The 14,467-nt window shown below is 40.8% G+C and overlaps 1 protein-coding gene across 1 annotated transcript; it reads left to right on the top strand.

The window, feature by feature from the left end:
- The first annotated feature begins 7,001 nt into the window (after positions 1-7,001).
- Positions 7,002-9,337, top strand: LOC107793648 (uncharacterized). The gene has a single exon (XM_016616039.2). The coding sequence runs from the start codon at positions 7,192-7,194 to the stop codon at positions 9,154-9,156; it is 1,965 nt and encodes a 654-aa protein (XP_016471525.1). The 5' UTR covers positions 7,002-7,191; the 3' UTR covers positions 9,157-9,337.
- The last annotated feature ends 5,130 nt before the right edge of the window (positions 9,338-14,467 follow it).

The following is a 14,467-nucleotide window of genomic DNA, read 5'->3' as shown; positions in this document are numbered from 1 at the left end:
TGATGAAAGCTATTACAAGATGCAATACGGTGTTGGAGGGGAGAGACACCAGTACAGAAATGATTGATTGCTTGAATATTTGAATGCTTTAGTCCCCATTAATAATGCTTAGAAAAATAAACCAAAGTTATATGAGTTGACCTATGAAAGCTATTGAAGCACACTGAAAATAAATGAAGTAAACCTACTCTATAATTACCATGAAAAGGACTTAGTCTTCTACAAGGTGGAAGCTAGTCCGATGGCAGCAACTTTGTCTTGAGCATCAGCGTCTGCGCGCACATTGCTATTGGCGTGCGTGGTACTATTTGGATCTGCCAGTGGCTGGGTGCTAGCGCTTGGCATTGGATCTGCGCGCGGGGCACTGTCTATGCGTGTGGCGCTGTTGGCAACATGATGGTTTGTGCGCACGGCATTGTTGGTGCGTGCGGCACTATTGGCACTCGCCAGCCACTGGGCACTGGCACTGATTATCAGTGGGGAGACAAAGGCGCATACACGCTTGTCACTTGGCGCTGCAGAGACCACGGGGCCAACTGTGGCGCTAGGTGTTAGGAGACTTGCCAGGACGCCACGGGGCGCGTCCAAGGGGTCATGGGTCGATGATGGAAAGCAGCCCATGATATTCTCCCCCACCTGAGTTGGAGACATCCTTGGAGCCTTACCTGCATGATGATGATGATTGGTCAGGCTCTTCTTGGTTGGGAGGTCTGTTCCCCTTGGTATTGTGAGGTGGTTTTCTAAATGATCTTTCATGTATTTCTGAAATGACCTGAGGCGGCTGACATGAAAGACTGGATGGACTTTCCACCATGCTGGTGTGTTCAGCTGGTATGTGGATTTCCCGATGCGCCTTTCAATGGAAAAGGGTCCGATATATCTTTGCAATAGGCGATGGTCATGGGTCCTCTTTGCAAACAAGTTCGGCCTCGGGGTTCTCACCATCACTTTGTCTCCTACTTGATGTTGGACAAAGTGAAGGTTTTGTTCTGCATACCTCATTGTCCTCTCTTGGGCTTTGACAAGATAGCTCTGCACTATCTCCAAGGTTTGCTCCCATTATTTTGAGAAACTGGTAGCTCGAGGTGATGTTGGCATGTTTGGTGCATTCACCATCTATGGGAGTAGCGGTTGCTATCCGGTAACAATTTCAAAGGCGCTTTTGTTTGAAATGGAGCACTTTTGAGAATTGAAATACAGTTGAGCAACATCCAAGAGCTTCACCCAATTTGTTTGTGACCCGGTTGCAAATTAGCGAAGATATTCCTTCTAGCATGTCATTAAACCGGTCTGGCTGGTCATCTGCTTATTGATGGAAGTTTTAGTTATGACTTAATTTGGATCTGAGGCAACTGAAGAGATGGGCCAACAACTTGCTAGTGAAGCGTGAGTCGCAGTCACTAATGATGTCTTTGGGCATGCCCCAATATTTGACAATATGAGAGAAGAAGAGTCGAGCTGTATCTTCTGCCAATATGTTCTGTGGAGCTGCTATGAAGGTAGCATACTTGGAAAACCGATCTACTACCACCATGATGGTTGCAAGATTTCCGACCTTGGGTAATCCTGTGATGAAATTCAGGGAAATACTTTCCTAAGGTCTCTGTGGGACAGGTAATGGCTCTAAGAGTCCCACCTGTGCTGAGTGATCCGACTTGTCCTTTTGGAATGCTTGACAAGTCTTCACACAATGAGGGGTGCCATGAGTTGTTGGACGCCGATGATCTGATGTTTGATTGATGATGTTGAGGGCAGCCGGAACCGTAGGTTTAGGTCTTTTGATTCCCTTCTCTAACTGCATGGCTGAGATGTTTTCAACAACCATCTTTATGGGTATGCATGGTATGGTGCGTGGTTTGGCCCCATTGTCTCCCATAATTAGGAATATGTTGGCATATGGTACCGGGATGGTGTTGGTTTGCCCGAGGAATTCCAATCCCACTATCAGTTCGCAGTCATCGATGATAGCTATGCGTAGGTTGAATATTCCCTTGTATGGGCCAAGCTTCATTGGCAGTTCTTTAGCTATTCCACTTATTGGCTGAGATGGAGAGTTGATAGCCTTGACATGACCCCTACTCTTTTTCACCGCTAGACCGAGGCGCTGCACCTGAGTTGAGGCCAGGTAGTTGTGGGTAGCACCCATGCCTATCAATGCCCGAATAGGTTTGCCGTTTACTTTCATGTCAACGAACATTAAGGTCCTCTTTTGTGTTGTGGGAGGCCTCTCATACGCCTTTCCTTTCCCTTTCTTGACGATTGGGCAAGCGTTCTTCTTGGGGTTACCAGCACTGGTTCCTGCCAAGGTATCATGAATGGAGCCAACAAATGCGTTGAAGGCACCTACTTATTCTGCGTCGACTGAGCCGTCATGATCTGACTCATCATCGTCAACAGTCTGTTGAGCATTGATTTGTGTATTGGGGCATTGATTGTTCCAATGTTCCCCACTACAATGACGGCATTTTGAAGGGGGCTTTCTCCCCTGATTGTTGTTGGCTGATGCAACACTGTTGCTTCTTGAGGAAGGAGTCTTAGATTTGGATGCACCTTGATCTCCTTCGTTTTTGTTGGGGCCACCATTTCTAGGTTGGCTCCCGTTGTATCCCCCTCGGACAGACGGCTGGGCCTATCCTTCTGAGTTTTCAAATGGTAATCCCCAAGGCAATCTGCAGCTTGAATGGCCTTGGGCAGGGTATCTACCCATTGTCTTTGCAGCTCCATACGAGCATGAGGTTTCAAACCTTCTATGAATGCGAATAGTTTGTCTTTGTCCCTCATATCCCGTATGTTTAGCATGAGTGCGGAGAATTCTCGCACGTAGTCCCACACCGACCTGGTGTTGCGGAGTTTACGCAACTTTTTCCGTGCGTTGTATTCCACTTTTTCGGGGAAGAACTGCAGGCGTATGGCTGTCTTCAGTTCTGCCCATGTGCTGAGAGTATCTTCACCGGCCCTGATGGCTTCGTATTTGACTCGTCACCAGAGTTTTGCATCGCCTTGAAGATACATGGCAGCAGTTGCTACCTTTTTGCATTCTTCCAACTGTCCTACGGCATCGAAGTATTGTTCGATGTTGAAGATGAAGTTTTCTACTTCTTTAGCATCCTGGGCTCCATTGTATGGCTTTGGCTCCGGAATTTTCAGCTTTTGTGGCATGGGGGCAATGTTCATGGCACCCCTGATTTGGTTTTCGCCTCCTTTGAGCAAGCTTTGAAGGGCATCATTGACAACATTGAGCTGGCCTGTCAAGTTTTCTATGGTTTGCTGTATGACGGTCAGTCAGTCTGCCTCTAGTTCCCGATGGGCTAAATCCTCGGCACGCTCTTGTTGGAGGTCCTAGAATTTGCCATGAATTTTGGTTGCCTCGACGGCTGCCATTTTCCGGTCTTCCTCAGAGTCACGACTGATGTTTGCTATGTCAATTTCGGCTTGCCGCATTCTGCAGTCCAGGTCGTCCAACCTTTGCACTAGGCTAGCTTTTAGATCAGGCACCGTATCCACGATGGGCCGTAATACGATCCCCGTAATTCACCATGGTCAGAAATGGTGATGATGGCAATGAGTTCCCTCGTCCGATGTCGAGCCTAGGATTTGATACCAACTGTTACACGGCGCCTTCCTGAAGTTCCTTGGAAGGGCGACGTAAGGCTAAGCAACCGATGTCAGTACGGTTGATATCTGCCAACTGAGGTCCCCTGATTGTCAGTGCCGTACGGAAAAATCAATGTCGTGAAAAATTGAGTAGCAAAAATGAATAATGATGATGAAAGCTGATGATTGTATTGATGATGATGAAAGCTATTACAAGATGCAATGCGGTGTCGGGGGGGGGGGGAGGGGGGGGGGGAGAGACACCAGTACAGAGAAATGATTGATTGCTTGAATGTTTGAATGCTTTGGTCCCCATTAATAATACTTAAAAAAAATAAACCAAAGTTACATGAGTTGACCTATGAAAGCTGTAGAAGCACACTGAAAATAAATGAAGTAAAACTACTCTATAATTACAATGAAAAGGACTTAGTATTCTACAAGGTGAAAGCTAGTCCGATGGCAGCAACTTTGTCTTGAGCATCAGAGTCTGCGTGCGCATTGCTGTTGGCGCGCGCGGCACTATTTGGATCTGCCAGCGGCTGGGCACTGGCACTTCGCATTAGATCTGCGCGCGGGGCACTGTCTGTGCGTGCGGCGCTGCTGGCAACATGATGGTTTGTGCGCACAACACTGTTGGCACTCGCCAGCCACTAGGCGCTGGCACTGATTATCGGTGGGGCGACAGAGGCGCATGCGCGCTTGTCACTTGGCGCTGCCGAGACCACGGGGCCGACCTTGGCGCTAGAAATTGGGAGGCTTGCCAGGACGCCACAGGGTGTATTGATATTATTAGCACGTGAGTTATCCGTGCAGGACGTGAGTTGTTTGTGCGGTTGATTGTATTAGCACGTGAGTTGTCTGTGCAGCACGTAAGTTGTCCGTGCGGATCCTGGATACATATCCATCTCCCTAGGGTCACCTCTCATGTTTCTCTCTTGATGGTGTACACACAGTTATTGAGGAAAACCGATCAGTGATTTGGTACAAATATAAAAAAGTTTAGGAAATTCTGGCCAACGTTATTTTAGAATTGCATTTCATCTTTATTTGCATTTTTCATGGTTTATTATCTGATTATCTGCATATCTTATATGATGTACCCGTGAATGAGTAGAGATTTTGAGTAATTGTACACACACACAGATAATCCTCTCACTATCTTATACATGTTCACATTACTGTTCTGTACTTGTTGAATTATATGAAACTGTACAAGTTATTGTAGGTATCATTTATAATTCTTGTTTCTTTTACCTCGTCGTGGTTATTTATGATACTTATAGAGTACATTGGGTCGGTTGTACTTATACTACACTCTGCACTTAATTGTGCAGATCCAGCTGTGGGGACCAGTTACCAGCAGTAGGATTGCTTGTTGGGCTATCTTCGAGAGGCGAGGTAGAGCTGCATCCTTGGTCGCAGTTTTGACTTGTACTTTCCTTGCATACAGTTGTTACAGTTCAGACGACGTTATTATTGTTCAGTTTCAGACTTGTATTCCATTGTGGAGCTCATGACTCTGTATCTACCAGTTTCTAGGGGATTTACGTTGTATTAGCAATTTTTGGTTGTATTGAGATTTCAAATTTATGTTATTTATATAAGTTCCGTTGTATATTTCATTTATTATTATGTTTTTGCTTGCCTAGCCGGTGTGTTAGGCGCCATCACGACGGGTTTGGATTTTGGGCCATGATATTTTTTTAATATTATAACAAAGGAATGGTGTACTAATAGTAAGATAAAATATAATTCATTTGTTGTATGTTGCAAATATTATTTTACAAGTTATCTGTTATATTCACAAACTATATAATCATAATATTTGTGTTATACAATAGCTAATAACTGACGATATGGTTTATTTTCTTAAATTTCATAAACTTTTCTTTTTGAATACATTGCCTAGAGAAAAAATGATAGGTGCAATTCTGTTGAAACAATTAGATTTAATGTGCTCATATAAGCAGAAATCGTATTTTATGAGTATTTAACTTTAATATTAACCGTGCATCGAGAGGTCCTACTACTAATATTTAAAAAAAGTAATTGAAAAGGAAAACATTAAAAGCACTAGTCATTTTCCTAAGGGTATGTTTGGAAAGCCCTCGGTGATTAGAATTGGTGTAATTACTAAGATAGTAATTATACAGTCTAGTAATTACACAGCCTAATAATTACGACGACCTATTTGTTTATCATAGCATAATTACAGTGTAATTACAAGCGTGTTGTTTGGTTGCACAAGTGTAATTACACAGTTAGATTAAATTTTAAATAAAGTAATTATCAAAACATAAAATTTAATATAATAAATATATGCCTATACATAATTTTTTATAATTATAAATGATATTAGATTTGGTATTTAAGATGCATAGTTTTTCTTGAATATATACTAATTAGTAATCATATATTTATAACTAATATTGTAAAAATAATTGATATATATATTTTCCAAATTAATAATATTTAGTTTAATTATTTATAAAAATTAAAAATATACATTTTGTAAGAACATCATGGAATGCATGTTTGATAAAATAAATTGATATTTATAAATATAATGTTATAACATTATGCAAATATTTGACAAAATTAATCTATCAATTCTAACTAAAAATTGAATAACTTACAATATAAAATAACAAGCCAATATTACGAAAACAAGTAAACTGAAACCATAAATATAACACAATTTCAAAATCCCACAAAAATAATACTTTAACATATGTCAAATTACAACATAATAAAAATAAGTTCCAATACAACTTAAAAATAGGAAACATAATAAGTTTATAATCTCATTCAACAACACATGCCATGTTTGTTAATGATTCATTATTTCTAATATTAGGAGGTGTAATTTCAAAAACTAGAATAATGACGCAGTGACGCAAAATGAAAAAAATAAAATAAATAAGAAATAAAATATACGAGCAATTATATGATATCACAAGAAGTAAAGGTAGAGAGATAAAAGATAATTAATGTACAACAAAAATGTATTTAAAATAAAAAAACAAAATAAAAAGAAATTAAAATAATGGAAATAAAAAGTTATAAAAAAAAATAAAATAAAAAGAAAAAAGAAAGAAATTAAAAAGTAAACTTGTCATTATAGAGTGTAATTATCATCAATTCACACCTCATCTTGAGAATTGGATAGTATAATTATACCTCTTAAATTATATCTAATTTCATGGTGACCAACTAATTATTTGACCAGACAAACATGGCAATTGTGTAATTACATCCGAATCTATTTTCTAGGTGACTTTCCAAACCAGCTGTAATTGCAAATTGAAAATGGCTATGCTGTCCTATTTCTTCAAATAGGAGGAATGGTTCTAGTTGAAAAATCAAAAGGTAAGCGAAGTAATTACAAGTGAATTACCATTGATTGCAAACTTGCAAACACCACGTAACCTTATGTCATTTCACGCGAACACACACTGTTGTCTTTTTTCGTCCATAAAAAATACACACACTCCCCTTTCACACTCACTCTTCCCTTCTTCCTTCTTCCTTCTTCCTTCTTCCTTCTTCCTCCATTTGTCCTAGCTTACTCTACATTCTCTTCCTAAAATCCTAATGGAGCATCCCTTCTTCATCAATGCCCCCCCCTCTAACCGACCTGAAGCATTGCGTTGGCTATTCATTGCTGAAAAGCTCTTAACGAATCGTGACCTAGTCGGCAGCAAATCATTCGCGACCCGTGCACGTGAATCCGACCCAACATTAGCGCCTGCTACCGACCAAATACTCGGCATCGTTGATACTTTAAGCGCCGGCGACAAAAGGATAAACAACCACCACTTCGACTACTACTCTATTCTCCAAATCCCTCCTAACCAAACCCAAAATGCCGACTTCATCGCTGATCAGTATCGCCGATTTGCTCTTCTTCTCAACCCTCAGAACAACAATTTCCCCTTTTCGGATCAAGCTTTTCGCCTTGTTGTTGATGCATTCTCAGTTCTTTCTAACCCCTTGAGAAAAAGTATGTATGATAAGGAGCTGGGTTTCTTCCTTAACCTTTACCCAGTTGCTTCTACACCTACCCCTGTGAATTTTGTGCATCATAGTGCGTATCCTTCATTACCCAGTTCAAATGCAGACCAAATGTTTGTGAGTTTGGCCAGTCAAGATCAAGGGTCACATGCTGCTGGAGTGAGCTTTAGTAGAGACCCAGAAGCTGGAATTTCTATGCCAGTCAAATTTCTGACCCGTGAACAAGAAACTGTGACCTCTATGGCAGGCTCGGTTACAGAGCAACAACATCAGCAACCACAACAACCTGTAACATTTCTGAGACAACAGGCACAACCACCAGTGACGTCTATTTCATTTTCTAACACAGATGAACAACCTGCGACATTCTTGAGTTTGAACCAACCACAGCCGGTAACCTCTGTGAGAAGCTTAAATACAGAAAACCCACCATTTGGTATCGGGTTGAGCTCGACACGAGGGCCAGAACCGATGGTTTCTGTAGAGCAGCATGGGAATCAACAACCCCCAGAAAGGAATGAGAATGTGGTAGGGAACAATGAAAACAGGTCTGCTAGTACTAGTGACAATGTGAGTAATGCCAACGAGAAAGAAGGAAATGTAGATGCTTCAGATAATAGGATACCCAGTTTCTGGACTGCATGTCCTTATTGTTATATTATGTATGAGTTCCCTTTGGAATATGCTGATTGTACTTTGCGGTGTCAAAATTGTAAGAGGGCTTTTCAAGCTGTAACAATTGCGTCCCCTCCACCAATTATTGATGGAAAAGACGCTTATTTTTGTTGTTGGGGATTTATGCCTTTAGGATTGTCTTTGGAGAATTTTGAGAGAAATAGAGATAATGGTTCGAGCTGGTCTCCATTTACGCCGATGTTTACTTGTCCGCATGCTGGGGGGGATGGAGGGAGTAATATACATAATCGTGTTGTTGGAGAACAGAGTAATGTGGATAATCTTGGCGCTTTGCATAATGCAGGTGCATCGATCAGTGGGGATGGACGAGAGCATTTTGCTCCAAGAATATACGTTGATGATGATGATGATGTGTTTGTTGAGGTGTCGGAGGCAGGCGAGGAGTCTGATGAGGATTGGAATCGGAATAAGGAGAGGAACAAAGCGAAGAGTGGGAAGCGGAAGAGTGCAAGGACGGGAACCCCAAGTAATAATGCCAAGGAACAGCAAGCTGTTAAGGCTAAGAACGTTGAAGGGAACAATGATGTCAATTTGCAAGATGGTTTAGCAACTCAAGATGGTGTAGAAATGTCACATGTTGTGGCAGTTGAGTCAAATAAGAAAGGTATTGCAAGTAAGACAAGAAGGCAACCTGGCACGGACGCAAAACACTTTGGGAATTTGGATTTGAATGTGGAGTTCAGTAATGATGTTGAAGAGCCTATAGTTCAGATAAGCGACGAAAATGAAGCAGGAGAGGGAGAGGATGACACTGTTGAAGTGATTGGGTTTTTTGAAGGTCTTGATGAATTTCTTAGCAGTCTTCCTATGCTCAATGTTGTGGATGGTGATAAGGTTGAGGCTGCCTAGTGAAGTAAGATACTTCTTTTATTGTAGTTATAGCTTTAATTTTTGTCTTTTGTATGCTGTAGTTAAGAATGGTGTAGAATTACTCAGGCATCGTCTTAATATTTCTACTGTAATGCTAATGTATAACTATTCTCTTCCGAAATAGCTGCAGGAATCAGTTTATTGCTTCTATTTGCATACTTAATAATCTTAGTTCTTTTTCAAAATATATCTCTTAATTCGTCCTTTCCCAAAAAATTATCTTTTCATTTTTAAGAGAGGAAATGGGTCTGTAAATGGCCTCATTCGCCCACTTTCTGAGCATCGGAAAACAAAGTTGAATTGCAACTTGAACTCCTGTCTATGTCAAAAGTAAGTATTAGTCTATTTTTGCAGGCAATTGATAGTGCTATTTTTCCTTTTGCTTATCTGGAGCTAGAAGTTGAGGATCTTATTGGTTAAAAATATTTATTACAGTGTGATAAATACTTTTAACCAATAAGATCCTTAACCTGTGGCTTCAGCTAAGCAAAAGAAGTAGTCATTGCACGTTGACGACAAAATATTTTGTTACTTTAGTTCTGTCCCTTGTTACTACATGCCATATCAATATTTTCACCATCTTTAATTCTAACCTTTCGGTCGGCGTTGCTCTGAAATGCTAAGCTTCAACTTAAGCAAAACACGCAACGCTAAGCTCCAACTTAAGCAAAACACTCTCATCTGTCACTACAACAACAACAACAACCCAGTATAATTCCACTAGTGGGGTCTAGGGAGGATAGTGTCTACGCAGACCTTACCCCTTCCGATAGACCCTCGACTCCATCCCTCCAAGAACTCCCCACCTTGTTCTTGGGGTGACTCGAACTCACAACCTCTTGGTTGGAAGTGGAGAGTGCTCACCACTAGAGCAATCCACTCTCATCTGACTGTACTCTGCAAATATTCATCCGTTTTATTTTATATGTGATTGGTTGCTTTGATTTTGAAGTCCGTTAAAAACTGATTCAGCTAGTTGATTATGATCTCCCAAGTATTTTACAATGATGTATCCATGTTTGAGATTGACGGCTGGTTTTGATGTTTCTTCTTCATATTCTTAAATGGTAACCTTCTTTAGCTGATACATATATGCCGCTCACATAGGCATGGGGCAAGTAAAGCACACATAGGACGTGAGTTAGAATTGAATTAGAACGCTTTTAGGTAAACTTCAAGATAGTAATTGGGTAGCAAGAGATGATAGTATGTGCATGCTTAATAATATGAGAAATCCTTATACTTAAGAGAGTTGCGAAGTATTATTATGTTGAACGGGGTGATCCTTTAGGCTAAAAAATTTAGGACCCCATACATGATTGCTACTTGTACACTTGTTTATTGAACTTAGATTGGACTAGGATATACATTGTAATTCTCAAAAGGATTGTACCAATCACTTATTAGTTGATAAGATACTTCTTTCATATGTACAATGTTTTTGATTACTTGTTTCATCCTATAATTTAGTTAGTCATTTTGGACTCCCTTTTTTTCTTTAATTTATATGATCACATAGGGTAATTATAATTCGATAATTCACATAGTGTAAAATTCATGTCAGGAGCCACAGTTGTGGACCTCAAAATATTTCAAATCCGTTCTCTTTGAGATAATTTGAGCCCTCATCCGATCTTTGATGACACATACTAGTTAAAACAGAGTTATTTGAAAATTGGTTCTCTAACACACCTTAAAATCACTAGGTGACAACTCTTCTCTTTTAATACCCATCTAAAAAAGTTGTCACACGTTGAAACCCGCTTTCGCGAGAAAACGGGGCGCGATACCTGGACCACTAGGTTAGTTTGGTATTGGGGTAAGAAGAATAACGACGATATCTGGAGCGTGGGCTGCTCATCCATATAGGGATCTAAGTCTATTTGAAGGCCAGAAGCATCTCTGGGTTATTTTGTATTTGTATTAAATCTGTAACTATTCTATTTGGGCATGTAATAATATGTAATAACGAACAATGGGGGAATTAGTGAATGTGGGGGCTGGGATACTTTAATCCTCACATGAATAGGTAGAAAATATGCCTATAGGGTCTAAATGTCTTACTTGACATGCTCTATCTTTGAATTATCTGTGTATAGACAACATGCCTGTAAGGCCCCGCAAAAATTTTACCTAAAACCCGGTTTCGTGGCGCTGAGGTAGAGAAATGTGATTGAGGGTTACGGACTTTGTGGATTGTACAATACGTCGGGGAGTTGAAGGAATCATTTTGCAGACCATGGCATTTTTGCGGTCCGCTATGCGATCGCAGAACCACTTTGTGGGCCGCAGAGAAGCAGAACTTGAGCTAAGTTTTTGGACCATTATGCGGTCCATTATGTGGCCGCATAATCATTTCGTGGGCCACACAATCCATCGTAGATCCAGCATGAGAAAACTTCGGTGCGGTCCATTATGCGACCGCAGATCCGTCGCAAACCTCTCCAGCCCTGCCTAGTTTTTGGGACCCTTTCTACGGCCCCCTTTGCGGGTCGCATACCTGTTTTGCGGTTCGGTCTGTGACCGTAAACCCGGCTTTGTAGAGTTTAAATTTTAAAAAATTTCACCCGATCCCATTATTATAAAAATAACTTGGGATTTATTTTGGATGGTCCTAACTGATATTTTAGAGAGAGGAAAATGGTCTAGAGTGAGAAGGGGATTCTTAAGCTAATTGTTCATCAATCTTTACTCAAGACTTGGAGAATTCACAAGAAAAAGTCACAAGGTATTCATCCAAGAGGTAAGGTTCCATGCCATAGTCTTCAATTTCGAGTTTGGGGTAGAAGATGGGTAAATGGGAGTGTGATTCTTAGGTATGGGGGTGTTATCTATGCATGCATGTACCAACAAAGTTGTGGGAAGGTTGTTGAGTTCAAAATTATAGATATTGGGTTGTGGGACGAAGGAATTCGCCGTAGGAGGACCTTGAAATCATAATGCCCACCTAGTGTTTGATAAAATGCTCAAATGAGCTAAAACCCCAAGTATCTTCCTAATTATAGTCCAATTTTTGTTATGTATCTAAATAGATTGAGGTTGTTAGAATTCCCGGATCATTGTAGTATTTAAGGGAGCTCAAAACAAGGTATGTTGGACAAACTCCTCTTGTAGAATCGAATCCATGATGTCCTTGTAAGTTGTAGTTATGATTGGCTCAAGCTCTTATGTCTCATGTTCCGAGTTGTTTCTTATAAACTTGACTATTCCGAATAACTCTGTGTCGAAAGTTATATGTTCAAAATGTATTCCGAATGCTCTTATCATATTGTGTTATTCTTCGAGATTGTATTCAAATGTGACCATGTGTCGAAATATTATGAATTCAATTATGTCTCAAATGCTAGTTATTATACCAGGTTGTGGAAGAAAAACCAATGTGTCTAAGACTCTTATTTGTTCATATGTGTACTTAAAGTCCTTGATTAATAATGTCTTATTGTTAATAATCCATGCCGATGTTTGAAAAATGAAAGGAGTGGGCATGAAATATGAAATACGGCCAACGTGCCAAGAATGATATTACATTTGGGGCCACTAGTGCCAATGAAATGAAAAGATGAGTAAAAACTATGAAATGAGCTGAAAGTCCTTTATATAATAAACATTTGGGAGTATGGTTAGTCAACGAGTCGGGGTAGGTTGAAATGACCGAACCCTGAAACTACACGTGCTAGTGTAGGTGTGTATTGTGGTTTTTCCCTTTGTTTGGGATGAGATTGATGTGATGAGATTATTTCCCTTAAATAGGATGAGATGATTGCTAGAAAAAGTGATGTCGATCCACACAACATTGTGGTGAGACGGCTTAGCCGGTCGGGTCGAGATCGAACTCTATGCCGCACACATGGTGGTGATTGTGCTTGAGATTGTGATTGAGATAATGATTTAGAGCTTGATAGTGATTGTGATTGTGGTTGATATCTTTGGGTGAGACGGCCTAGCCGATCGGGCCATGATCAGACTCCATGCTAAAGTCTTGGCATTGTTTGAGGCTCCCATTGACTCTATGATTGTTCTTCCTTGTTTTATTACTCGTTCTATTGAGAGGGTGTTTAGTCATTCACACTAGTACTATTCCATATGTACTAACGTCCCTTTTGCCGGGGGCGCTGCATCTTTAATGGATGCAAGTGGTTTCATAGCAGGTGGGTATTGATCAGTGATAGCGGTACACCCTCTTCCCAGCTCACTTGGTGAACCCCACTTTATTTCGGGGTCGTGTATCATTTGTTCCTTGTGTATTATGTTTTGAGGTATAGCCCGGGCCTTGTTGCCGGCACTATCATCGTACTCTTTTATATGTATTAGAGGCTCCGTAGATATAGTGTGGGTTGTATGTTGGTGTTGGGAAAGTCAAACTAGTAATGTTGTATTTGTACCACTTGTTCCACTTCAAACTATGAAAGTGTATGTATTTTGAGAACTTATAAATGATGTAACTAATGGTAATGAATTGGTGTTGCGCACATGATCTTCTCCTAGTCTAATTAATGAAATAGATCTTCTTTTTGTTCATGAGTGGGGTCTAATTAATGAAATAGATCTTCTCTTTGTTCATGACTGAGGTGGGGTAGAAGGTATTGTACAGTCATGCTCGGCCGGGTTATCGCGGTTGAGCGCCGGTCACGCTCCCCGAGGTCGGGGCGTGACAAACTTGGTATTAGAGCCTAAGGTTTTAAAGTGTCTTAGGAAGCCGTGTCTAGTAGAGCCCTTCTTATCGGTGTGTTGTCGACCACATCTATAATTTGGAGGCTACTTGGATATTTAAGAATAACACCCTTCTTTGATGTTCTAGATTTTACGATAAAGCTGATTCTAAGACTGTTCCTCCTCTAACTCGTGCATTGCTCTAATTTTCAGTATATGGCGCCTAGGAAGAAGGCAAGAACTGGCCAAGGAGCCAATGCCATCCCAGGAGTGGCAGTTGATTCTATACTTGATGATGCGGGTGAGCACCCGAGGGGTAGGGATATTCCGCCTATTACTACACCGCCTGATTCTACTACTCCTGCTCAAACTGCATCAATTCCTACACCTATTGAGGGTGCAACGGTTCCTCCAACTGATATTCCAATTCCACCTCCATCCCCATCTTTCGACCCCGATGTTTCTGAGGGGGATCTTACGGGAGTCATACAAATGTTGGATCAGATAGTGGCTTCTCAGGCCTAGAGATCGAATGTTACGCATACTTCTTCCAGTTAGCTAGGGGATTCTGCTAATTCCAGGGTGAACCAGTTTCTTCAGTTAGATCCTCCAGTGTTCACGAGTACTAATCCCGAGGAGG

This window comes from Nicotiana tabacum, chromosome 4 (genome assembly GCF_000715075.1).
Source record: "Nicotiana tabacum cultivar K326 chromosome 4, ASM71507v2, whole genome shotgun sequence".
Lineage (NCBI taxonomy): Eukaryota > Viridiplantae > Streptophyta > Magnoliopsida > Solanales > Solanaceae > Nicotiana > Nicotiana tabacum.
This window is presented reverse-complemented; position numbering and strand designations above follow the sequence as displayed.

Excerpts from the sequence above, each read along its gene's own strand:
- LOC107793648 (XM_016616039.2), top strand. The coding sequence starts at position 7,192 with ATGGAGCATCCCTTCTTCATCAATGCCCCCCCCTCTAACCGACCTGAA.